Here is a 27,997-nt window from a genome sequence, read left to right on the forward strand (position 1 = left end):
AGACTATTATTGGTGGGAAACGCAGTGTTGATAACCCTCGATAGACTGTAGCATCAGTTTCTCTAAGATCCTTGGCTATGGTGAATTGGAAAGGCATAGACGTAGAAGAGGTGGTGCTGACTTATACATTGTCTCAACTTTTGAAGCAATAAGCCTGCAATTATAATTAAAAAGACCATAGATTTGGTTGGTGCCGTCAATGTAGTGAATACTTAAAATTACTGGCTCAGGTCAGCCAACTGCCAATTCAGAAGCATAATACGGAAGCCAGAATGCATCTATGGTTGCATTTAAAGGGACCCGTATGCCCTGCAGCCATACATCAGAAACTCCTAGGCTTTGTGAAATCATTATCAGCAAGAGATAAAAATCATAATGTGTGAGGAAAAAGAAAGATGCTAAGCAGATTGGGAGACAGAATTGTGAAGTCCGTGTTTTCTCTGAACATTTGATTGACTTAGACTTGAGCAAACATTCTTCCTGTGTTCAAGTTCATCCGGAAAAGTGAAATCTGCAAAACTGTCAAGAACATGTACCTTGGCTGAGCGCTTTTGGAGCTAAGTTTCAGTCTCTTTACTTTAATGAGACATTGAATTATTCCAAGCAGCCAGCACTGTCTTCCAGAGTAGAGCATAGGAACAGAGCATGCTGTTATGCCACTTGAGATAAACAATTACTCTGAAAACTGAGACAGGCAATCAATTAAATAAATAAGATACTGTAGGCAAATATCTATTTGCAAATGAAATGTACGGTTAATGGGAAAGATGCTAAATAAATGTAAAATTTAATCTGTAATTATGATCTAAAACAAATCTTCTAAGTACAGAGTCAGAGATTCCAGGTGCTTTGCTGGACCTGGAGGATTGGTCCAGAGTATCTGAATTGTTTCCTGGGAAAAGAAGCAAGAATGAAAAGGGAGTTGTAGACAGTTCTTCCCTGAGCCCCAAGACGATTCTTCTGGTAAGGGATGACCTAAGCCTGTTTGCAATTTGGATAGGATTGATATTAAATACCTGTCCACAAAGGAAGTTGTGGGATTATAGACTGAAGTGAGAAAAATGTCAGTGAAGAAAGCATTGCTGCCCAGTTAGAATTATTAATAGTGCTCCTTTCTCTTTCATAAAAATCTCAAATTTTTTGATAATTTATATTGTTACTTTAATCGTGCACTATTCTTAGTACTCATTATCCCAGAAAATGGGCTATGGTATACTGCTCACGTTAATGTGCCGTGTAAAGCAGATGGGGTGTGGAGCCAAAAGACCTGGGTTGATGTTTCTCTGTTCTTATCCTACAAGGCATGTCAACAAGGTTTGTTTCTCTATAAAATAAGCATGGCAATATTTTCTTCATGGTGATGTTATGAGTATACAAAGCACCTTACCAGTGTTATGTACCCTTTGGGTCAAAATTATTAGAATTCAGGGTAAGTTACATGTGACCCAGGATTTGTGGTATGGTCCAAAGTCTAATTTCAGGATTTAGTGAACATGAGAAGGTGCCTCTTAGGTTTTTAACTGCAGGGAGTATGATGATTTAACAACGGCCTCAGCTACTGTTCCCTGAAGCCTGATGCTGCGTTTCCACAGAGGCCATGCTTTCTGTGTGCTGCTCCCAGACAACGATTGGGCAGAGGGGATACTAAATCAGGCCCATGCCAGGGAGATACGGGATTTCTCTGAAGGCTGGCCTAATCTTGAGGAATCTTTGATGGCCTTGACAATCTTTCCTTAGAATTGCAGGCAGTCTGTGAAACTTCCACCCAACCTTCTTTCCTTTCTCTCTCCCCTTCACTCAGAGTTAAGTTTGTGTCACAGCCTGACAGCTCTCCCTCCCTTTCTTAGCTACTTTTATCTTCTCTCTCAGGCATTTGCCCTAATAAATTTCTTGCACATCTTATCACATTTTGTCATCTGCTTCTCAATGGACCCAAGACAACACAAGGATAAAATATAAGAAAGTTGCAAGTATGCAAAATATGCATATTGGGATGTTGATATTGTAGCTAAAAACAATGCCACTTGTTTTTATGTATTTAGATTGTTCTATTGACTATTGTGTAAGAATAGACTTTATAACCCTGTTACTCAAGGCAGATGTTTTCAAATTGTTGTACCAAAGATCTTTTATTGTCTCTGCATTGGACTTTGTGTAAAGCAGGCAAAACAGCACACCTCTAGCCAATGTCATTAAAGTGGGTCCTGCCTCCTGGTAATAATTTTTCTCTCTTTTTTTCATTTAATTTGACTCTTCTCTACCCTTTAACACCCAACTTTGGTGTCCTTTAGGAAACTTTCTCTGACAATTCCAAAAACACTAGTTTTTCACCCTTCCATCTGCCTTAGTACATTAAAGTGATCACAACTGATTTATGTGGGCTGCATGAAAAAAAATTAAGTTGATGCAAAGATCATAGGATAGAGCTATTTTCAGAAATTGTTCTCAATCATGTTTAAGAAAATAGTTCTCAAGCCCTTTAGCAAACATCAACTACTAGGATAATTACAAATTGTCCTAAGCCCCTTATTAAAATAGTTCTAGCAGGCCCTCTCCCAGGGACCATTTTTATGGTCTTTTGTGAGTTGCTGATATGCTAAACCCAAACCACTCCATTTCTTTTTTTTTTTTTCAGGGTGTGCAATATTTTGTTTATTTTTTTGTTGCATTTTAGGTTTGGGGGTACATGTGAAGAACATGCAAGATAGTTGCATAGGACACACGTGGCAGTGTGAGTTGCTGCCTTCCTTTCCTTCACCTATATCTGGCATTTCTCCCCATGCTGTCTCTTCCCAACTCCCCACTCCCATTGTCCCTCCCCTATTCCTCCCAATAGACCCCAGTGTGTAGTGCTCCCCTCCGTGTGTCCATGTGTTCTCATTGTTCATCACCCGCCTATGAGTGAGAACATGCGGTATTTCGTTTTCTGTTCTTGTGTTAGTTTGCTGAGAATGATGTTCTCCAGGTTCATCCATGTCCCTACAAAGGGCACGAACTCATCATTTTTGATTGCTGCATAATATTCCATGGTGTATATGTGCCACATTTTCCCAGTCCAGTCTATCATCAATGGGCATTTGGGTTGGTTCCATGTCTTTGCTATTGTAAACAGGGCTGCAATGAACATTTGTGTGCATGTGTCCTTATAGTAGAACGATTTATAGTCCTTTGGATATATACCCAGCAATCAATTTCTGTTTCTAGGTCCTTGAGGAATTGCCACACTGTCTTCCACAATGGTTGAACTAATTTACACTCCCAGAAGCAGTGTAAAAGTGTTCCTATTTCTCCACATCCTCTCCAGCATCTGCTGTCTCCAGATTTTTTAATGATTGCCATTCTAACTGGCATGAGATGGTATCTAAATGTAGTTTTGATTTGCATTGCTCTAATGACCAGTGATGATGAGCATTTGTTCATATGTTTGTTGGCCTCATGTATGTCTTCTTTTGTAAAGTGTTTGTTCATATCCTTTGCCCATTTTTTAATGGGCTTGTTTTTTCTTGTAAATCTGTTTTGGTTCTTTGTAAATTCTGGATATCAGCCCTTTGTCAGATGGGTAAACTGCAAAAATTTTTTCCCATTCTGTTGGTTGCTGATTCACTCTAATGACTGTTTCTCTTGTCGTGCAGAAGCTGTGGAGTTTGATTAGGTCCCATTTATCTATTTTGGCTTTTGTTGCCAATGCTTTTGGTGTTTTGGTCATGAAGTCCTTGCCTACTCCTATGTCCTGAATGGTTTTGCCTAGATTTTCTTCTAGGGTTTTTATCGTGCCAGGTCTTATGTTTAAGTCTTTAATCCATCTGGAGTTAATTTTAGTGTAAGGTGTCAGGAAGGGGTCTAGTTTCTGCTTTCTGCACATGGTTAGCCAGTTTTCCCAAGACCGTTTATTAAACAGGGAATGTTTTCCCCATTGCTTGTTTTTGTAAGGTTTTCAAAGATTGTATGGTTATAGATATGTTGTGTTGCCTCCAATGCCTCTTTTCTGTTCCATTGGTCTATATCTCTGTTTTGGTACCAGTACCATGCTGTTTTGATTACTGTAGCCTTGTAGCATAGTTTGAAGTCCGGTAGTGTGATGCCTCCCGCTCTGTTCTTTTTACTTAGAATTGACTTGGCTATGCGGTCTCTCTTTTGGTTCCATATGAAGTTTAAGGCAGTTTTTTCCAGTTCTGTGAAGAAGGTCATTGGTAGCTTGATGGAGTAGCATTGAATCTGTAAATTACTTTGGGCAGTATGGCCATTTTCACGATATTGATTCTTCCTAACCATGAACATGGAATATTTCTCCATCTGTTTGTGTCCTCTCTATTTTGTTGAGCAGTGGTTTGTAGTTCTCCTTGAAGAGGTCCTTTACGTTTTTTGTTAGTGGTATTCCTAGGTATTTTATTCTCTTTGTAGCAATTGTGAATGGCAGTTTGTTCTTGATTGGCTCTCTTTAAGTCTGTTATTGGTGTATAGGAATGCTTGTGATTTTTGCACATTGATTTTGTATCCTGAGACTTTGCTGAAGTTGCTTGTCAGTTTCAGGAGTTTTTGGGCTGAGATGATGGGGTCTTCTAGATATACTATCATGTCGTCTGCCAATAGAGTCTATTTATTTGACTTCCTCCTTTCCTATTTGAATACCCTTTATTTCTTTTTCTTGCCTGATTTCTCTGGCTAGAACTTCCAGTACTATATTGAATAGGAATGGTGAGACAGGGCATCCTTGTCTAGTGCCAGATTTCAAAGGGAATGCTTGGAGTTTTTTCCCATTCAGTATGATGTTGGCTGTTGGTTTGTCATGAATAGCTTTTATTATTTTGAGATACATTCCATCAATACCGAGTTTATTGAGGGTTTTTAGCATAAAGGGCTGTTGAATTTAGTCAAAGGCCTTCTCTGCGTCAATTGAGATAATCATGTGGGTTTTTTTTTGGTTCTGTTTATGTGGTGAATTACATTTATAGACTTGCATATGTTGAACCAGGCTTGCATCCCCAGGATGAATCCTACTTGATCGTGGTGGATAAGCTTTTTGATGTGCTGTTGCAATTGGCTTGCCAGTATTTTATAGAGGATTTTTGCATCTATGTTCTTCATGGATATTGGCCTGAAGTTTTCTTTTCTTGTTTAGTCTCTGCTGGTTTTGGTATCAGGATGATGTTGGTCTCATAAAATGATTTGGGAAGGATTCCCTCTTTTTGGATTATTTGGAATAGTTTCAGAAGGAATGGTAACAGTTCCTCTTTGTGTGTCTGTTAGCATTCGGCTCTGAACCCATCTAGACCTGGGCTTTTTTTGTGTGTGGTAGGCTCTTAATTGCTGCCTCAACTTCAGACCTTGTTATTGGTCTATTCATAGATTTGGCTTCCTCCTGGTTTAGGCTTGGGAGGACACAAGTGTCCAGGAATTTGTCCATTTCTTCCAGGTTTAGTAGTTTATGTGCATAGAGTTGTTTGTAATATTCTCTGATGATTGTTTCAATTTCTGTGGAATCTTTGGTGATTTCCCTTTATCGTTTTTTATTGCATCTATTTGGTTATTCTCTCTTTTTTTTTTATGAATCTGGCTAGTGGTCTCTTTTGTTGATCTTTTCAAAAACCAGCTCTTGGATTTATTGATTTTTTTGAAGGGTTTTTTGTGTCTCTATCTCCTTCAGTTCTGCTCTGATCTTAGTTATGTCTTGTCTTCTGCTAGGTTTTGAGTTTTTTTTATCTTGCTCCTCTAGCTCTTTAAATTTTGACAATAGGGTGTCAATTTTGGATCTCTCCACTCTTCTCATGTGGGCACTTATTGCTATATATTTTCATCCAGAGACTGCTTTAAATATGTCCCAGAGATTCTGGTATGTTGTGTCTTCATTCTCATTGGTTTCGAAGAACTTCTTTATTTCCACCTTCATTTCATTGTTTATCCAGTCAACATTAAAAGCCAGTTGTTCAGTTTCCATGAAGCTGTGCACATTTGAGTTAGTTTCTGAATTCTGAGTTCTAACTTGATTGCACTGTGGTCAGAGAGACTGTTTGTTATGATTTCAGTTGTTTTGCATTTGCTGAGGAGTGCTTTAATTCCAATTATGTGGTCAATTTTAGAGTAGGTGTGATGTGGTGCTTAAAATAATGTATATTCTGTGGATTTGGGGTGGAAAGTTCTGTAAATGTCTATCAGGTTTGCTTGTTCCAGGTCTGAGTTCAAGTCCTGGATATCCTTGTTACTTTTCTGTCTGGTTGATCTGTCTAATATTGACAGTGGAATGTTAAAGTCTCCCAACATTATTGTGTGGGAGTCTAAGTCTCTTTGTAAATCATTAAGAACTTGCTTTATATATCTGGGTGCTCCTGTATTGGGTCCTTTGTGAAGTTCTTGCGTTGTGTTTTTCAGCTCCATCAATTCACTCATATTCCTCTCTAAGTTGTCCATTCTTGGTATCATTTCATCAAATCTTTTTTCAAGGTTCTTAATTTATTTGCATTGAATTAGAACCTGTTCTTTTAGCTCACAGATGTTTCTCATTACCCACCTTCTGAAGTCTGATTCTGTCATTTCATCACACTCATTCTCTGTCCAGCTTTGTTCCCTTTCTGGTGAGGAGTTGTGATCCCTTGTAGGAGGCGAAGTGTTCTTGTTTCGGGTGTTTTACTCCTTTTTGCACTGGTTTATTCCCAGCTTTGTGGATTTATCCACCTGTCATCTGTGTAGTTGCTGATTTTCAGATTGGGTCTCTGAGTGGACATCCAGATTGTTGATGATGAAGTTATTTCTGTTTCTTAGTTTTCCTTCTAACAGTCTGGCCCCTCTGCTGTAGGACTGCTGAGGTCCACTCCAGGCCCTGCTTGCCTGGGGATCACCTGCAGCAGCTGCAGAACAGTAAGGGTTGCTACCAGTTTCTTCTTCTGCTATCTTTGTCCCAGAATGATGCCTGCCCAGTGTCAGTCTGATCAGTTCTTTGTGAGGTGACTCTTTGGATATACAGGGTCAGGGAGCTGCTTGAGGATACAGACTGTTCTCTATAGGAGCTCAAGTGCTGAGCTGTGAACTCCATTGTTCATTCAGAGCTGCTAGGCAGATATGTTTAAGTCTGCTGTAGCAGAACTCATAAACCCATCTTTTTTTCCCTCCCAGGTGCTCTGTCCCAGAGAGTTAGGGCTTTATTTATGAGTATCCACTGTGCTGCTGCCTTTTTTTTTCAGGGCTGTCCTGCCCAGCAAGGATGTATCCTAGTCACTGTCTGCCTGCAGAGGCTTTGCTGATCTGCTGTGGGGTCCACCCTGCTGCTGTGGGCTCTGCCCTGCTGCTGTATGTATTTCCCTGCAGTCTTGTTTATATGGGCATGGTTAAAACTGCCTCGGCAATTGTGGCCTGCCTCTGTGATGGCAGACTCTCTCTGTTATGGTGGGTTGCCTCGGCAACGACAAGCTGCATCAGCAATGGCAGACTACCTCCATAGGGGTGGAGTGCCTTGGTAATGGCGGACACCCCTCCCCCACAAAGCTGGACTGTCCCGGGTTTAGCTGTGCTTGCCGTGAAACTCTCAACCCCAAGCGTTTTTGTTTGTTTGTTTGTTTGTTTGTTTTTGTGGGCATGGGACCCACCAAGCCTGATCACCTGGCTCCCTGCCTCAGAGCCCCCTTTTTTTTTTAAGTTGAACGTTGACTCTCTCCTAGGTGTTCCAGTCGCCTGCTGAAAGGGCACCAGGATCTGTGTGATTTCCCGTGCGGCCACCCACTGTGCCTGCTGAAACAACGTCACTGCCCAGGAATCTCCTGGCCTGATTCTATGTTTCAGTCCTGTTTAATCAGATGAATGGGCTAATGTGCCTTCCCCAATCTCCAAATGCCAGTTTAACAGGGCAACCAGACCAGTGCATTTTGTACGGAGAGCTGCTGTGCTGCAGCACCGGCCAAAACAGCCATGTTGGCTGCAACAGCCATGCTGGCCAAAACAACTGTGCCGGCCGAAACAGCTGTGCTGTCAATTCGTGGGGCTTCTTCGCCTGGGAATCTCCTAGTCTGTGGGCAATGAAGATCCGTATGGAAATGCAGTGTCCACTCACCCTCTGTGCTTTCACTGGGAGCTGCAATCCTGAGCTGCTCCTACAGTGCCATGTTGAATCTTCTCTGCCACTCCATTTCTTTAGAAATATTTAGTAGCATTTCGAATCTTTTTATCTACCAACAAGTCTCATTTGCTATAATTTATGTCTGGAACATTTCTTTGAGGCAGCTGAAAAGGAAATTGATGGAGTTTTGTAAGAGGTAAGTTGAGGGAATCCAGTTTAGAATAGCGTCTATGTTGAGATCAAAAACTTTGGTCTAAAAGAAAGTTAATGATGTGAGTTGAATCATTTTCTCTGGGATCATCTGTCCAAAGTCAGGTTTGTTTGTTTGTTTGTTTCTTATTAAGAGTAAGCCCTTAAAGGGCAGAGACAGTATCTAATAAGTGCTTTAGAAAGTTATTGAATTGGCCTTAGAATGGATGAAGAAAGGAGAAAACAGTCCACGAGACAGCTTGTACTGCTGTCTGTTTGAGGGTTTCTATCCCCTAGGACGGGCTGCCAACAAAAACTTGTAGTAGACATAGCTGTCTTTCAGTGCTGCCTTCCCTGCCTCTCTGTTCCTAGGACTTAGTAAGACCTGTTTGCCCTCATCCACTCACAGTGAGCACCTGTCAGCTATCAAGTGTTGGACCATTCATGCTGGTCTCCTCTGTCTTCTGTTCTGTTTCATTTTCCAGGTCCCTACTCTGCTGCTAAGAGAAGATGTGCTAATTGGCTACAGTCAGTTCTCAGTACCCTATTTATGTTGAACCAGGGACTTCCAGAGCAAAAGGCTTAGTGGAATCAGGTGATTTTTCTGAAGATCACACCAGCAATTAGCACTGGGTATTTGGAAGCCATGTTGTCTGACACCTGGCTTGTTGTTTTTTCTGTTAGAGGATGCTTTTTCATGGCTGCCATATGTTTTGAGTTGCTGTTAATTTACCCTGTATTTCCACTTAGAAAATGTAAATTTTCTATATGTTTTATCAGTTCTTTTGTTTTCTGTGGTTGCATTGTTGTTACATTTATTTGCAAGACTTAACTAAGCCACAGTAAGATAGGGCTCTCTTTTCCTGAGGACATTGTTCTCTCTCTCCTTTTTAGTTAGAGTACCCCTGGCATTGCAGTTAGATGCAGACTCTTCTGCCCCTGACAGTTACATGATCTTTGGATCTTGACTCAAAGGCCTTGGAGTTTAAAATGGTTTGAGTTCAGATGCATAATTCAAGGTGCCTTTCCATCCAGGCATAGCCTGAGTATACTAGGAGCATTTGAGTTTGGTGTCAAGGAAAGCCAGGAGTGAATTTTCAGTCAATGTAGCATAATTCCTGATTAAGCTTCTCAGTAATATCTAACCTTTAGTAAATGCCAGCTGCATAATGATGGCTGGCATGCTTTCTGTAGATACTGCACTGCAGTCAGTTCATCCAGGCCATAAGAATCTATTTAATAGAACTCTAATGGGAAATGACCAGGATCTGACTACAGAAGATTAAAAGTGACAATGCTAATTGACTGCGGAGGTGTCTACATGAAGAGGGGCCAGAAAAATCATTTAAGTCTAAATGAAATTGGACTGATTTGATATTTGAAAAAAGTATTACCTTCCTGCTGTTTGGCAGGGGTAATTAACTGCTTCATGTTTCCTAAAGAAGAGTCTTTGTGGAGCAAGGAGCTACAGTTGTTGGGAAAAGAACTTTCCTCAACTGGATTAGAACAAAGAATTGGGCTACAGATTTCATTGATACTGCAATCACAGTGCCTAATAATCAGTGAAAAGTGCTGGCATCTAAGTTTGAAAGAGTCCTTAAATAGTGAAAGATGGTCCATTCTTCATCCTCCCTGAGGATGGAACGCCAACAAGATTCAGCTGCTCATGGAAAATGTGGGTTTAACTGTTAATATAGAAGGTCTTTTAAAAATATTTAGAAGGATACAAACTAATGAAATTTTAAAGGTTAAATCATCTTTAGAATCTTCTCTGATTCTCATCAAATTAACAGATATACACAGCTTTCTCATCCATCAAGTACTTCATGCTCAAGCCATGCCAGGGGGATTTGCACACATACTCTCTTCTTTTCCTTGTACATAACTGTTACCCATCCTTCACATCCCAGCTTAAATAGGTTTATTTTTCAGAAACATCTTCCTGAATCTCCAGACCGGGTAGATATGCAATGGTATCATTGTGGTTAAGGCAATAGAATCTAGAGATAAAAGGGCTAAATGAAAACACTGTCATAGCCATCCCCTAGCTCTGTAACCTTCAGTAAGTTGTTAATACTCCCATTGCCATAAATTCTTCAGCTATTATGTGGCAAGAATAATGATCACTCTTATTTTGTAGTGTTGTTGTAAGAAATAAACATAAGGAATTTCTATCATTGTTATAAGCTCGTATGGTCCTGTGTACCTTTCCTTCATTTCTCTTTTCATATTAATACCTTTAGTACTAATTACTGCATATTAGTATGCATACATATTAGCACACATATTTTTGTGATTATTTGGTAGATATTTGTCTTTCCAACAACAGTGTTAAGTGTCATAATGTTAGGGGAATTACAATTGGATCTCAAGCCTAGAACAGTGATAGCTTATTCTCACTTCTACAAATGAATACTTGAGGCTGGCTGATTTATAAAGAAAAGAGGTTTAATTGGCTCACGGTTTCATAGGCTGTACAGGAAGCATGGTGCTGCCATCTGCTCAGCTTCTGAGAGGGCCTCAGGAAACTTAACAATCATGGTGGAAGGCAAAGAGGAAATCAGCATTTCACATGGCAAGAGCAGCAGAAAAGGAGGCAGGGAGATGCCACACACTTTTAACCAACCAGATTTCATGAGAACTCACTCACTATCATTAGAACAGCACCACGTGGGGAAATCAGCCCCCACAATGATCCAGTTACCACCCAGCAGGCCCCACCTCCAAAAATGATGATTATAATTTGACATAAGATTTGGTGGGGACACAGATCCAAACCACATAAATCTGGAGATGCAGACACTTCTAATATTTGTAGTTATTTTCATGCATGTAGGATTTTTTTCCCATTTACTTTCCTTAGAATATTATTATGGTTTTTTCTATCCCTTTCCTATTCCACTCCTTCCCAGGGGTTGTGACTGTAGAAAATTCTGGGTGGGGTCTTTTGGGTTTGCTTCTAAGGCTCTATGCACTTCTGTCAGCATGTTTTTGCCCTGGACTTTGCAGTTTTCCCTATAAGGCATTTCCAATTCGTCAAATGTGTGATTTAAGTCCATAATTTCTTTGTCAGTTTTCTTCCTCAATTATCTGTCTAATGCAGTCAGTGGAGTGTTGTAGTTCCCCACTATTATTTTGTGGCTGTTTAAGTCTTTTCGTAGATCTAGAAGTACTTGTACTTGTTTTATGAATATGGGAGCTCCTGTGGTGGGTGTATATATATTTAGGATAGCTAGGTCTTCTTGTTAAATTGAACCCTTTATCGTTATGTGATACTCTTTTACTGTTGTTGGTTTAAAATATGTTTTTATCTGATATAAGAATAGCGATTCTTGCTTTTTTTTTCTTTGTTTTCATTTGTGTGATAGATCTTTCTCCAATTCTTTACATAGAACCCATGGGTGTAGTTACTGTGAGGTGAGTCTTTTGAATGGGTCTTTTTAAAATTCAACTTGTCACTCTATGTCTTTTAAGTAGGGTGTTTAGACCATTCAAGGTGATAATTTTGAGGTTAATATTGATATGTGATGTTTTGATCCTATTGTAAAGTTGTCAGCTTTTCGCTTTCTAGTTCCTACTATGTGGTTGTTTTGTAGGGTCTGTGGGCTATGTACTTAAGTGTGCTTTTGTGGAAGGAGGTATTGTTCTTTCATTTTCATGTTCAAAACTACCTGAAGAATCTCTTGTAATTCTGGTCTAGTTGTAACAAATTCCCTTAGCACTTGTTTATCTGAAAAATATGTTTTCTTCTTCACTTATGAAGCTTAGTTTGGCAGGGTATACAATATAAAATTCTTGGCTGGAATTTCTTTCCTTTAAGAATGCTGAAAATAGGCCCCCATTCTCTTCTGGCTTGTGAAGTTTCTGCTAAGAAGTCAGCTGTTAGCCTGAAAGGATTTTCTTTGTATGTAATTTGACTTTTTTCTTCAGCTGCCTTTAAGATGTTTTCTTTAATGTTCACCTTGGACACTATGATGACTATATGCTTTGGTTATGCTCATTTCGGATAGTATCTCACAGGTGTTCTCTGAATTTCTTGTATTTAGATGTCTATCCCTCTAGTGAGATTGGGGAAATTTTCTTGAATTTCCCTTGAATATATTTTCCAGGTTGTTGGCTTTTTCTCCTTCTCTCTCAGGAACGCTAATAATTTATAGATTTGGTTGCTTCACATAATTTCATTATTTCTTAAAGATTTTATTCATTTTTTAAATTTATTTTTCTTTATTTTTGTTTGACTGGGTTAGTTGGAGAGACCAGTCTTCAAGATCTGAAATTCTCTTTTCTGGTTGATTCATTCTGTTGGCAAAGCTTTCAATTGTATTTTAAGTGTGTTTTTCAATTCTAGAAGCTCTGATTGATTTCTTTTTAAGTTGTTTATTTCTTCTTTTATTTTCTGGATTGCTTTAGAAGTTTTTGTGTGTCTTGGGTTTTATTGAACTTCCTTGCAATCCTTGCTTGAATTCTTTATCTGGCATTTCTGGTTATCTGTCATTTTGGTTAGGTACCATTGCTGAGGAGCTAGTGTACTCCTTTGGTGGTGTCATTACATTCAGATTTTTCATGGTACCAGAAGTCCTTTGCTGGTTCCTTCTCATCTGGAGATGCAGACATTTCTAGTATTTGTAATTATTTTCATGCAAGTAGGATTTTCCCCCCTTTTCTTTCCCTAAAATATCAGTATGATTTTTCTATCCCTTTCCTTTTCCACCATGCTCAGCTAACTTTTGTATTTTTATAGACACAAGGTTTTTTGTTTGTTTGTTTGTTTGTTTGCTAAGGCTGGTTTTGAATGCCTGAGCTCAGAGCGATCCACATGCCTCATTCTCCCAAAGTGCTGGGATTACAGGCATGACCCACAGCACCCGGTCTAAGACTGGTTATATGTCCTTTAAATATGACAGAATTCACCTATAAAAGTATCTGTGCTGGCTTTTCTTGGTGGAAGATTTCTATTTTAAAATTGAGTTATTTTTAAAAATTTATATTTTACTAAACTTTTCAAAGGACACTTTTGCTATCCGGGCATGATGGTGGGCACCTGTAATCCCAGCTACTGGGGAGGCTGAGACTGAAGAATGACTTTAACTTGGGAGGCAGAGGTTGCAGTGAGCTGAGATGGTGCCACTGCACTCCAGCCTAGGTGACAGAGCAAGACATTGACTCAAAAAAAAAAAAAAGACACTTTTGCTTTATTATTTGTATTTATTGTTTTCCTGTTGTTTTCTGCTTTTACATTTACTTTTCTTTTTACCTACTTACTTTAATTTTTAAGTTACTTTTTATGGGCTTATAAGGTTGAAAATTAAAGCATTAATTTCAAACCATTTTCCTCCTTTTACATAATTATGTAAAACTACATATTTTCCTTTAAGCACTATTTTAATGACATCTGGTAGATACTGACATATTTCATTTTTCTTAAAATTCAGTTTAAAATTCTTAGTTTTCTGTGATTCTTCTTTGACCCATTAATTACTTAAGAGAATTGTTTAATCTCCAAATATTTGAGGATTTTTCATGTTTTTTTGTAACTGACTTCTACTTTAATTAAGCTATAGTCAGAGCTCTCAAATTTCAATCCTTTAAAAGGCATTGAGACTGGTTTACAGCCCAGTATGTTGTCTTTCTCAATACTGTTCCATGCAGACATGAAAAGAAGGTCTATTCTATACTTCTTAGATGCATTATTTTATAGATGTCAATTAGGTCAAGTTGGTTGGCAGAGTTGTTCAAATCTTCTGTATTCCTATTTCAATTAATATTAAAAGAAAGGTACTGACATCTCTAACTACAATGATAAATTTGTCTATTTTTATCATTAGTTTTGTCAGTTTTTGTTTAATGCATTTTGGAACTCGATTACTATGTCTCTACATATTTATGATTGTCACACATTCTTGATTAATTAGTCCTTTTCACATTATGAAATATTCTTTCTTATTTATGCTTATATTTCTAGTTTTTCAATCTTTCATTTCAATAGTAAGGTATTTCTAGTCTTAAATGTCTGCTTTGTCTTATATCAACGTATTCCTACTAGCTTTATTATGTTTATTTACTATTTGCATGGTGTGTCTTTTTCTCCCATCTTTTTATTTTCTTCTTCTCTGTATCTTTATATTTAAGATGATATCATGTAGATAGCAAATATTTACATTTTGTTTTACTTGCTTTATAATTGGGGTACTCAGTCTATAGATATTCAAAAAATTCTCATGTAACTGCTTATGTCTGTCATTTTGTTATTCTCTTTTTTCCTACCTGGTTTTATTTCTCTGTTTTTCCCTTTCTCACTTATATTTTGTTTAATGAGTATTTTAGTTTTCAATTTTCATTTCTTTTTTTTAAGCTTTTGTTCATTGTGTTTCACAATATATTATAGTCGGCTTAGAGTTAATACTTTACATAAAATGAAATTAATAGAAGAAATTAAAATGCAGTCTTTTATATTATGCATGTTTTATCTTTTCCTGTGCTTTTTTTTTTTTTTTTTTCTGTAGAACTGTATTTCTATCTGTTGGTAGGCTGGGGCTGTTTCACTTTTGCCGTTAGTCCTATGGTGCTTAGCATTGTAGAGTCTTGCTTTTTTGTTGTTGTTGTTAACCATACTTTAAGTTCTGGGGTACATGTGCAGATCATGCAGGTTTGTTATGTAGGCATACACATGCCAAGGTGGTGGTTTACATCATCCTTTGTCCCATATCCACATTAGGTATTTCTCCTAATGCTATCCCTCCCCAATTCCCCCAACCCCTGCTATTCCTTCTCTAGCCCCCTCCCCGCAGGCCTCAGTGTGTGATGTTTCCCTCCCTGTGTCCATGTGTTCTCACTGTTCAACACTCACTTATGGGTGAGAACATGCAGTGTTTAGTTCCCTGTTCCTATGTCAGTTTGCTGAGAATGATGGTTTCCAGTTTCACCCATGTCCCTGCAAAGGACATGAACTCATCCTTTTTTTATGGCTGCATAGTATTCTGTGGTGGATATGTGCCACATTTTCTTTATCCAGTCTATCATTGATGGCATTTGGGTTGGCTCCAAGTCTTTGCTATTATGGCTAGTGCAACAATAAACATACTTGTACATGTGTCTTTATAATAGAATGATTTATAATCCTTTGGGTATATAGCCAGTAATGGGATTGGTGGGTCAAATGGTATTTCCCTTTTTAGATCCTTGAGGAATTGCCACACTGTCTTCCACAATTGTTGAGTTAATTTACACACCCACCAACAGTGTAAAAGTGTTCCTTTTTCTCCACATCCTCTCCAGCATCTGTTGTCTCCTGATTTTCTATTGATCACCATTCTAACTGGCATGAGGTGGTATCTCAATGTGGTTTTGATTTGCATTTGTCTAATGACTAGTGATGATGAGGTTTTTTTCATATGTTTGTTGGCCTCATAAATGTCTTCTTTTGAAAAGTGTCTGTTTATATCCTTTGCCCACTTTTTGATGGAGTTGTTTGTTTGTTTTTCTTGTAAATTTGTGTAAGTTCTCTGTAGATTCTGGATATTAGCCCTTTGTCAGAAGGGTAAATTGCAAAAGTTTTCTCCCATTCTGTTGGATGCTGGTTCACTCTATTGATAGTTTCTTTTGCTGTACAGAAACTCTTAAGTTTAGTTAGATCCAATTTGTGTATTCAGGAAACCCATTTCATGTGCAAAGACACACATAGGCTCAAAATAAAGGAATGGAGGAAGATTTACCAAGCAAATGGAGAGCACAAAAAAGCAGGCGTTGCAATCCTACAGTCTTGCTTTGTGCATGCACTTGTCAGCCCTTCATTGAGAATGGCACTGAATGTCCACACAATTTTTGCACTCCTACCCCTCACCTTCCCAAGCTTCCTCTTCTGTGGTGAAATGCCCTACAAATTCCAGATACCTCAGCATTGATGTCTCATCTCTGCATTCTCAGTTTAGTTACTCCACTATTCTGCTTGGCTTCTGCCTTCTCGATTGTGGCAGAAAGCATGAATGAATGTGGGGCAAACCTCATATGTTTGCTTTCTCTCAAGAATCACAGTCCTGCTCTGCTGGTTACTTAATAAATACCTAAAAACAGTTGCCTTATGTATTTTATCCAATTGTATGGCAACTCACAATAACAGAGTGACTCTAGTAACATGTATTTTATTCCATCATGGTGGAAAACAGAATTCCTTGTAGTTTATTATTATAAGAAAAACAAGATAGATTAAAACTTTTCCATAAAATAAGGTCACATTTATATTTTTTTAATTTTAATGTGGATTTTGAGTGTTAGAGAATTAGACACAGTTATATATGGCATTATGCTTTGAATAAGCACAGACACACCTTTTACAATGTGCCCTAGAAATGAGTGTTATCTGTCCTGGTTATGAAGAGGAGATTGAAATCTGTTTCTAAAAAGAAGTCAGGGAATTGCTATGATGTTCTTTCCAACACATTAGAAATTTTCATGAAAGTTCAAATCCTAATTTGCCATAGGAATGTTAGAGATGAGCTCATCAGTCTTCTAATGTTGCCCACTTATCGAAGTTCTAATATTTCTTTGTAGTTGCTTATTTGTGTTCTATGGAACTTTTCAGGGATTATGTATGCTACCACAATAAATTCAAATTGAGTGGTAAATTTACATTTTCAGTATCGAATTCATTACACATCAGAAAGACAGAGGCTAGTCTTTCTGATGTGTAATGAATTAGATACTGAAAAAGTAGGTACCATCAAGTAGGTACCAATAAAGCAGGTACCATCAAGTCTGAGTATTAAGATTCTTTTGTATGTAGTGGTTCTTGTAGTCTTCATACTGCAGCATACACATCCTCTGCTCCCAGCTTTTCTGTATTTTTCAGTTTCATGGATCATCATTCCTGTTTATTCTTGGGCCCATTGTCTAAGAGTTGAATTCAGTACTATTTACTTATTTCATGGAAAGGGATGTATGTGCTCAGGGTGACACCAGATAATTTGTTCATTCATCCAGTGTTATCATAAGATGGGTATCTCCCAGCCTTTATTCAAATGTTAAATAAATGCAGTGAACATGAAGTCAAGGTCTTGTTCTTTTGGAACTCATAGTCTAGCAGAATCACACTAACTTAGAAACCATACCATCATGAATTTGCATCAAGGTAGGAGTCTAACTGGGACTACTTAGGAGAGAAATTTCTTCACTGGGGAATCTGCAGCAGGTTTATAACTTACTTTCCTCTCTCCCTGAGGTGTGTATTTCATTAGTGAACCAATATTAAAGGTAAATACTGCACAGTATATGAGGAGGGTGAAGGTCCTCCTCAGGCGTTTTCATTTGAATTAACTACTTTAATAAACATATTAAGGAGAGCATCTGGCCTGAGATAATCCTAAGTTACTCTCTCATCATACAACCCATGTTTTGAAATATTCTGAAGCATGTTATATACATGACCACTTTGGTAACATGTCCACTTTGAAAGGTACAAAGTGAATGCTTTTACCTACGGGGTTCACTCCAGTAGTTACCTTGATTCCTTCACTTTTTGTTTGAATTCAGTAATTTGGAGCTTAGCAGAACTGAAAACTTTTTTATGCATGCTATATCTTTACCCTGTTGGTTGAAAATTCATCTAAGTATAAAAAAATCCTAGTTATTTGAGGTATGTGTGTATATTAATGCAAACATAACCTCATGCTACTTCAAGACAGATGACAGTATTTAATTTTTCCACTATTTTCAGGAATAAAATACTTTACATGAGTGAAATTTACAAATAACATATTTATCAAAGACTCAAAATATTTAACTATTTTGATGGAAATCTACTAAAATTATACTTTTAATAAACAGTACCATGAATCTAATGTTATAGTTAATTTATTATGAGCATTTAAAAATATTTGCATATACAAGACCACATGACTGTAAGCCTATTCAGTCGGTGTTTCTGTTGCCTACCTATTGTCTGTAACTGTGTCAGTGTCTGGAAACTCCTCTTCATCCCCTATTTGTTAACAATCTCTCTGGATTTGGTCCATAATATTAGTTTTCTAATAAAAAGGTAATTAAGATTATTGAATTAAGTGATTTTGATTTTATAATACAAAGACAATAGAATAATAAAGGCATATGAGCTTTGTGACTTTTTTCATTGTAGAGCATGATGTTTAAAACAATTTTTCTTTGTAAAGCATCTTTGTGTTTTGATTATTTGCTAACAAAACTGACCTCTAGGCATATCTATTTATCTATGTGTATTATATATAATAGATGCATATTATTATGTATAAACAGGTGATAATTATATGACCATTGCTGCTTCTAAGTGAAAGATAAAACTAAACGAAGTTTCATTTCTGAAGAAAAACATTACTTTTTTATAAATAGCAATAAGAATGTCAAAATAATTAAAGACAAGTAGGACAGATGTTAGTATGGTTATGCTAAGATTGGCATCCTTCCTATGTCATTTTTTAGAAATCCATCTCAAACTGCATATTCGATGTTAGAGAATAGTCACAGTTTCAGTAACATAAAAGTTATAATTTTTCTCATTTACGTATTCATTGAAGCTGTGAGATAGATTACAGTAATTAGTGGGAATCCAAATCTTATAGCACATTACAGTTGTTAATGGGTCATTTTAATTTTCACACCTAACCACCTGGGACTTATTTTAGAAACATTAAAAATGTCCCTAGCCTAAGCGAAGAGAAGTGTAGAGTAATCAATGGACTATTCTTCCCTATAATGGTAGTGATCTAACAATAAAACAGACGGTAGAGGCAGAGCTAAAAGTGAAAGCATTTGGTAAGTGTGAGTAACCAGCAGAACCCCACACAGGAACGAAAGGGTTAGGTGGAATCCTGAAGAATGCTGTATGGCTGTATATCTGTCTTCACTGGACCAGAAGGTAACAAATGAGTCTTTTGTTCGGTATAGCTTTTGGCATTAAGAGGTATTAATGCTTTTGCCAGCTCCTCTGGATCCCTCTTGCTGGTTTTGTGTGTCCATACAGCAGCCTCTATGTGTTAGCTGTTACAGCTTACTCCAGCAACATTCTTGAGAGGACTTGGACTTGGACTCTTAGGTACCACTTTCCTTGAAGCATCTTAGAATTTACGTAGCACCTGAGAGGTCTGTAGCTAATGACTAACAGAAGACAGGGTGCAAAAATCTGATTCCTTGCCCTGGTGGGAAGGAGGAAGGGGAAGCCCTCTGTAGTCTTTAATCTCTAGAGTTCCCATGAGATCAGGCTGAGTCTAGGGCAGCACTTCTCCCGATCCAATGTCTCCCACTCCCTTACCTATTTCTCCCAGCAGCATTCTTCAAATAAATCATTTGAATACAAATCCTTGTTTAAGCATCTGCTTCTGGAAACTTGGCCTAATGCAGAGGTTGTATATTTATATCTATCCTTTCATTACCTTCCATTCAAGGATCCTCAAAATAATTTTTAACCCCATGCAGAGTGTTATTAAAGCAAACTAAACATAGCCTGAGAATATAGAAGACTCAATACTTCTATATTTGAGTCCTTGTGGACCAACAGTAACCTAATAGGTAGACAAGATCAAAAACTTAGGAATATGCATCTGTAACAATCTCTGAGGCTTGGTGAATCCCGGAAGTCATACTTCAATCACTTGTAACACCGCTGAATGTTCACACTGTGTTCAGATAAGGCAAACACCAACCTGTAACCAATTCCACTGTTTCTGTACCTCACTTCGACTTCTGTATGCCATTTTCCACTTTTTGCCTATAAATTTGTTTTGAACATGAAGCATCCTTGGAGTCTCTCTGATTCTACCATGATTCTGGAGACTAATTCATGAATCATTTTTTCATTGCTTTTTCTCGCTCAATTGAACTCGGCTAAATTTAATTTGTCTGAAGTTTTAACCGTGTTATTTGTGAAGTAAATAACAAAATCATAATCTTGGGGAGGGATAAAGCCTTTAATTCTGACTGTCTTTATTTACCATAGAGGAATCTGAGGACTCCTGTCAGAACTAAAAGACAAGTGGGAGAGAAAACAAGGGCAGTGTAGGTTAATAAGGTGGAAAAAATTTGAGATCATGATTCAATAAACATCTATTGAATATTATAAATATTTTAGGCTTTCTTCTAGGCATAAGAAATATGTTTCGTGCCCATGGAGCTTATATTTTAGTTGGAAAAGAAATGTGAAAACAATCAAACAAAAGAAGTTAAGTATTTGAAGTAGTAGATGGTTAAATTACTTTAAGCTGTTATAACAAAATAGCATAGACTTGGCATTATAAACAACAGAAATTTACTCTTTCAGTTCTGGAGTTGGGAAGTCCAAGATTGGATGTCTGAAGAGGGCCTGATTTCTGGTTCATAGATGGTGCCTTCCTGCTGTGTCCTCATGGTAGTAGATGCTAACTAGCTCTATGGGGTCTCTCTCAGAGAGCTCCAAACTCATGACCTAGGCATAATATCCTTCTGGATAAAGGGAATAAATACTATGAGCACTCTGATAAAAAGACTCAGAACACCAAAGCTGGGCCACATTTTCTGATCCCAAGCTCCAGATCATACATAAAATATAAACCCAATTCTATTGTTTCCTGATAAAGTTCACAAACACTGCCTCCATGAAAGACCTGTCATTTATATTACAAGAATAAAGTGCTGGGAAGATTCTCCCCAAATTATATATTGGAATTCTACAATTACTGAGTTATGCATTGTCTTCATTGTCTTTCCTCTTAGGCCCTTTTATTAAGTTCTAATCTCCTGATCATTGTAGCACATAAAGTTTTAAAGTACCTGTCCTGAACAAATGTATCAGATTTCCTCTATGAAAGGGCTAAAACAGTATAAGAACACTGAGTAACTCTGTGTGAGGGTTTGGGGGTAGGTAATAGGAATGGAGGTGTAGAAAAGAGCTTAGTAAAGGAAAGGTAGACAGCCTGAAGCACAGTCTTATCCCTTTCACAATTTTTCTGAGCACTAATTCCCTTGCTGTTTATTTTGTATTACAGACAGTGAACTACTACTACTGGATGGATACTGATGCCTTTAAGAGAGTCCTAATTTCAATCTTCTGTCATGGAGAATATCCAATCAAATTAGAAGTGAAACAAGTCAAAGTAAGCTTTTTTGAAAACAATATTATCTGTGATTTTGGTGAAAAGATACATTTCTCCATTAAAATTGTATTTATTTTTAAAAAATGTCAATATGGTTCGTGCCCCATTTACAACCCAACACACTTAGATTATCCATCATTGCCACCAGATACAAAAGTTGCAACTTTTTTTATTTTCATAAACTTACTATTTTGACATGTAAAGAAGAGTCATTTTGTAAAATTCTAAACTTTTACAAAGGTAAGAAATGGTGAAATAATAACAACATTTGTCTTCTGTCAAAAAATATTGACATGATATTACTATAGCAAAATTGGTTTGTGTTGTGAAGTATGTCTCAAAGATAAATCAGACTTTATATATTTTTTTAAACAATCTAAATTGTTCTTTGGATATTAATGTCTATAAAAACATCAGGACATATAAGTGCAGGAAGAGATTCTATAAAGTAGACATAAAATTTGGATAAGAACCTTGAAATTCCCTGAACACTCATATGCCACATTTGACATTGACTCAAGTCATTTTCGAAGTATAATGTGACATATTTCATATTTCATTAGTGTCTAAATTGTGGACTTCTTGGGCAAAATAAAAGCCCTTTGTAAATTGCTAAGAAATGACTGTTTACTGTTTTTGCAAGATTCTACTCAGAGAACTGGGCAAAGAAAGGGTGTACTATGTGAATGAAAAAATAAAAATTTATATAGCAAATTCATGTAATGGTGAAGAACCCAGAGGATTAAAACATTGGCAGAAAATGCTCTTAGCAGTGAAAGTGAACGATGGTCTACTAGTCAGCAATATCTAAAGTTGGAAGTCTATCTCACTTCTTGTTCCTTATCCACGCCCATCAACCGCATGCCAGACTCAAACACCTAGTGCCATCTAGGTGTTTCATCTGTCTAATGAGACTGATAAAGCAACAGGACATGGAAATGCGGACAAGGCTGCCTTTCATACTTAAAGTCTTTGTTTTGATATTGTTAAGGAGGAAAAAAAATAAACCATAAGCAAAATGTGATTTAATTTAACTGGCTTTAAGATAGTAAATTGAGAAATGATAATAATTCAATTTATTTGCTTTCAAATTGATAACAAAATTGAAATTCACCTCATACTTATTAGGTAGCTACAATATTCAAGACACATTCCAGGCAAAGTGAAGGAACACGGATGGCTGGTGGAGAGTAAGCAGTCTGCATGGTATGCTGGCTGGCTGCGGGTGGCCTTGTGGATCTGGGACATTGGAAGAACTGCTGTCCTAGGAGAAAAGACTGGCAGAGCAAGCTGGGTTCAGTGGAAGGGCTTGAGCTGTGGGCTGAGCTACAGATAAGGAGAACCCTACACAGGTTTTAGCTAGGGAGATGAGGCCATTAGGGGTATTCAACTTGATGGAACCCTTGTAGAAATAGGTATGCACAAAACTCTTTATTCCATTCACACTCTGTTCATTTGAAGAGGGGCAAGGTAAAGGGGAAGAAGAGAGAAAAAGGAAATAAGAGTGAACACCAGAGAAGCAGGAAAGGGAAAAAACATATTCTGAGCAAGGAATCAAAGCAGGACTAGGACTGAATGGGAAGATTTTTGTTTGTTTTGTTTTTAAGAGGCAGAGCCTCGATCTGTCACCTTGGCTGGAGTACAGAGCTACAATCCTAGTTCGCTGGAGCCTTGAACTCCTGGGAGCAAGTGACCCTCCTGCCTCAGCCTCCTGAGCAGTTGTGATGACAGGCATGTGCCACTATGCTTGGATACTTTTTTGTAAAAATTTTTTTTTGTAGAGATGGCAGTCTCATTATGTTGCCTAGGCTAGTCTCAAATTTCTGGTCTCAAGCAATTCTCCCACCTCAGCCTCCCAAAGTGCTGGAATTACAGGTACAAGCCACTGCACCCTGTCTAAATAATAAAGTTAAGTAAATGTTTAGTTGAGAACTAGGTGGAGGACATAATCTGCTGCTCCTTGGAGCTGAGAACATCTGAGAACTCACCCACCATTTCCTAAACTAGAAGTTAAACTTGTGACCTGTAGTCTACAAGGACCTAAAACTTGGATTTACTTAATTTAATTTTATCTTTTTGGACTTATTTATTTTTGCTTTTATTTATATACCTTAAACATATTTTAAATTTGAGTGCCTTTAGGAGGCTATGCCATTCTATAGTTCAACACTCCCTATTTTCCTACATCCATGTTTATACACCAGCCTGGCTTCTTTAGGAATTTGAGTTTGTAGTTCCAACTAGGAGATAAAGACTTGTTCACTGAAGATAAATACAAGGTATTTGTATTTCCATATGCCTGAAAATTAAGAATATTAAAATACACCTAGATATTTGGAAAGATAAGTTGCATACTTTCCTCCCCCAATATTTATAAAGAGAACAGTGGGCTACTTGTGAGAAATGTATCAGATGCTCTCAAAGTGATTGTCATGCTTTATCAGCAGCCATTAAAAGAGCATCTGCTACAAATATTTAGCCCCCCTGATGTTTTTGCATAGTCCTTTGTACCACTGAGCAGAAATCACTTGGTCAAATCTCAATTTTCTCATTTTCTTCTCTTACTTCAGGAAAACGAATAGATTTATTTTCCTTTTGTTTCTTACTTTTTGAAAAAGGATAGGAGCCAATTAAAAGTTACTGAGTAGTATGTCATAGTGTGTTATTCTGTTTCTTGCCGTTGTTGGTTATCCACAAAAAATAGCTCTGATATGGGCCAACGTACTTAACTATATTGTCAAGTACACTGGTATCCCACATATTTTCATTCAGATCTGTGCCCCCAAAATATCTACAATTGATTTCTCTTGAGTTTTAAGGGCATGTAACTCCTCTGCCACTCTCACCAATAAGAATATTTATCTGTGTGAGATTAAGGCAGAAAAAGACATGTGTAATTATGACAGGTCTGCATTTGACTACTGAGTAAAATATTTGAAACACCAAAGGTCTAACTAACATCAAAGATGTTATTAAAATGTGCACTTAGGATGGGTGAATTTTATTGTATGTATATAACACTTTAATTTAAAACATTTTTAAAATGTAAGATCTAAGACCACCACTAGATAAACAAGGCAGAGTGTACATGCATTTATATTTGCCTCCACTTCAAATCCTACCAAAATAAATGTAAAGAAAAGAAAAAGTTATAAATCTATAGCAGTAAAGTGACCAGAAGTGGAGAAAATAATTAATTAAGGAGAGATGCTAATAAAATTTAGAATGACTAAAAGTGAAGAGAAGAACCTAAATCCTACATACCTGCAGAGATGGATACCAGTAAGTAGTCAACCACAGGCCCTCGGAAAATGACAATGATAGAAGGTCTCAGAAATTGTTTCTAGTACTCCAAAATGGAGTTACTGAAGTATGGAGCTGAAAATGGAGTGATCAAGAATCAGACCAAAGAAGGGTCAGCCTGTCTTGAAGATTTGTGAGAATGACAACTCAGACTTGGTTCAAGATTGTTTTTTTCCCATTGGTTCTAGCAAATCATTCCCAAGAGAATTTCAAAACAGAGATACAAGGGAGTACCCCACTGTCAGAGTCTCTGCATTTCTCCCACACAGGTACATTGGAAAAGAGCTTCATGTGCAAGAAATCCACAAAGCAGAAGATCTCTATTACCGTGTTATCATGGGGAGATTTGTCTAGGATCCTAGGAAGAAATGCTTGCCAAGATACTCTTTTGAGTTTAGTAAACACCTACAACAGACCTAGACATGGCTTACCTCGGGGTGAAAACCCACAAAGGGGACAGTTGGGCCTTCAGGATCGTAGTTCTACTCCAGATGGCCCAGTGTCCACCTTTGCTGGGAGACTAGGGGTTGCCTCTTTGCATACATTGAACAAATCAGCCTTTGGATTTAGGAACAATGGACACAATGGAAAACAAAGAAAAGAGCTAGATTTAAAACAGGGAACTTGAGCAAAAGTGTGCATGAAAATGTCAAGATCTCACCCTCTTTTTCAGAGGACCAGCAGCCAGGCCTATAAATCGAGGGCAAAAACTAAAAGATCCTTTGTACAGTGTCAGAGAAAATGTTAGCTTACACTAAAATTTATAATTTTACCAATGAAATAGCTGCATTCACATACCAACTCCCTACATGGAAGCTAACTCATTCACGGCTCACTCCTAAGCACAGAGAGTATACACTTAGTTTGTAGGTGCTTCGTTATTTAATATAGACATTTAATCTAAGATCATCAGTCATTTAGGAGAGACTCTAGGATCAAAGGTAGAGCTGAAACTTAATAAATGCTAAGAGAAACCTTAGTGAAAACAGGGACAATGCAGAGAAGAAAAAAATACATATATGGCTCTGTTTATGGATATAGATCATATATCCATATCCATAAACATAGCCATATATATATATTTGATCCAATATATTAGGTTGGATCATAAATATAGCCATAAATATGTAAATATTTATTATGATATAAATATTTATGATCCAATATATTAGATTGGGTCATATGAAACTACCATTTTTGTAGATCAAATGATGAAATAGGAGTAATTTAAAAAGGTCATTAAATGACCTAATATACTGTTAATAGAAGTTCCAAAAGAGAGAAAAAGAGCAGTTTTTTTTTCCAGGGGAGTTTGAGGGTGGGGAGTGGGCAGAGCAATTACCGAAGAAATAATACCAGATAATTTTCTAGGCAGAAAGAATATAATTCTGTTGAATAAAGGGATGCTCAGAAAGATGAGTCTAGCAATGTAAATTATTGCAAAATTTTGTAACATGAAGAATAATTCCTTATTCTTTGTGTAAAAATACTCCAGATGGAAAAAAATTGGTCACACACAAAATAAAGAATATGAAGTGGTGTCAGTCATCTCACCAACACTGGAAACTAGGAAACAATAGACGATACTCTTACAATGCTGAGCAAAAATAATTTTCAATCAGCACTTTTCCCTCAGTCAAATTGGATAAAAGAATTTTCAGATATGTACTATATACATATGTGTGTGCATATATGCATATGGGCATACAGACATATATATGCACACACACAGACATATGTATGCATGTATTTCTTTTTACCATCTTCCCCATGCACTATCTCAAGAATAATGCTGGGAGATGTGTCTCACTAAAGTAAAACCAAAGAGAAAGACCCAGGAGGGAAATGAAGGAAATTCCCTGAGCAAGAGCAACGAGAATGCAGCTGTACAGCTGCCCAGGAGAGCAAGTGTTCACTGTAGACAGGGGAGTCAAAGCTCCCAGAAGGGTGCACTCATTAACGAAATAGAAATAACAGATTATTCTTACATTCTCCCATTTGCAACATGGTATTGAGTGGCTGATGGATGGTCAAAAGTAATAATAGGTCAATATAAGAATAAAAACATGGAGAAAAGTGAGGCAACTTATTAAAAAAAGGTATATGAGAAAGTAAAATTAATATTTTCCACTATTCAGCTCAGCAATAAACAATACTGCTTTGTAAAAATAATATAAATACTGAATATTCATATAACTCCAAAATGTGAAATATAATTGAACTTCGTTAAGGAGAAAAAACAATGAGCAAGGATAACTGTGCAAGAGAGTTAAAGCCTTAGCTACCAAGTAAGAAGTCAAAATATAATATCGAACCTATGCTCATAGCAGCTTACTCTTTTGTTTTTGTTTTTTGTTTTATTTTGTTTTGTTTTTGAGATAGGGTCTTGCTCTGTTACTCAGGCTGGAGTGCAGTGGCCTGACCATAGATCACTACAGCCTCAAAATCCTGGGCTCAAGTGATCCTCAGTCTGTTGAGCAGCTACCACAGGTGCATGTCCCCATACCCAGCTATTTTTTCTTTTTCTTTTTTTCTTTTTATTTTTTTGGTAGAGACAGGATCTCACTTTCTTACCCAGACTGGTCTCAAACTCTTGGCCTCAAGCCATCTTCCTGGCTTAGCTTCCCAAAGTGTCAGGATTGCAGGCATGAGCCACTGCACCTGGCCCTAGCTTACTTATAAATAGTTAAGTTGTGGAAATGCCCATCAACAAATAGTTGAATGGTTAAATTAAATTGTGATATAGCCTTATAATAGAATAATAGTCATAAAAATAAATTGTTGATTCATGCTCAGCATACATGGATATCAAAATGATTATATTGAATGAAAAAAGATTAAACAAACTTACATACAATATGATTCAATTTATATAAATCTCCAGGAAGAATAAACTAATGTTTAGTGATAGAAAGCAGACCCAATGGTTACATGGGTCTGGGAATAAGGGAGGTATGGGAGAAAGACTGGGTTTCAAAGAGGTGTGAAAAAGCCTTTGGGGATGATGGGAATGTTCATTATTTTGATTGAGGTGATTATTTTATGGGTGTGTTTATGTATATATATGTCAACATGTATTAAATTGTAATCTTTAAATATGTGTGACTTATCATATATTAATTAAACCTTAATAAAGCTGCAAAAATAGGCCTGCTATGGTGCCTTATGCCTATAATATCAGCACTGTGGGAGGCCGAGGTGGGTGGATCACTCGAAGCCAGGAGTTTGAGACCAGCCTGGCAAACATGGCAAAACCCCATTTATACTAAAATACAAAAAAAAAAAAAAAATTAGCCAGGCGTGGTAACTCATGCCTCCAATCCCAGTTACTCTAGAGGCTGAGGCATGAGAATTACTTGAACCCAGAGGT

General features: G+C 37.3%; 1 protein-coding gene across 10 annotated transcripts in view; it reads left to right on the plus strand.

The window, feature by feature from the left end:
* Window positions 1-27,997, plus strand: part of LOC144576666 (uncharacterized) — a 489,614-nt gene that overhangs the window by 314,074 nt on the left and 147,543 nt on the right. For 8 of the 10 annotated variants that reach the window (XR_013518956.1, XR_013518957.1, XR_013518958.1 and 5 more), the window contains one exon: window positions 21,217-21,324. Coding sequence is in view for 3 of the 10 variants with exons in the window: in XM_078327895.1 (XP_078184021.1) it covers window positions 21,217-21,324 (108 nt within the window). In the remaining 7 variants the exon portion in view is untranslated. Of the gene's footprint in view, window positions 1-21,216; window positions 21,325-22,452; window positions 27,781-27,997 lie in introns of those variants that run through there. The other 2 variants (XM_078327894.1, XM_078327893.1) reach the window with 2 other exon arrangements.

This window comes from Callithrix jacchus, chromosome 6, assembly GCF_049354715.1.
Source record: "Callithrix jacchus isolate 240 chromosome 6, calJac240_pri, whole genome shotgun sequence".
In the NCBI taxonomy this organism is placed as follows: Eukaryota; Metazoa; Chordata; class Mammalia; order Primates; family Cebidae; genus Callithrix; species Callithrix jacchus.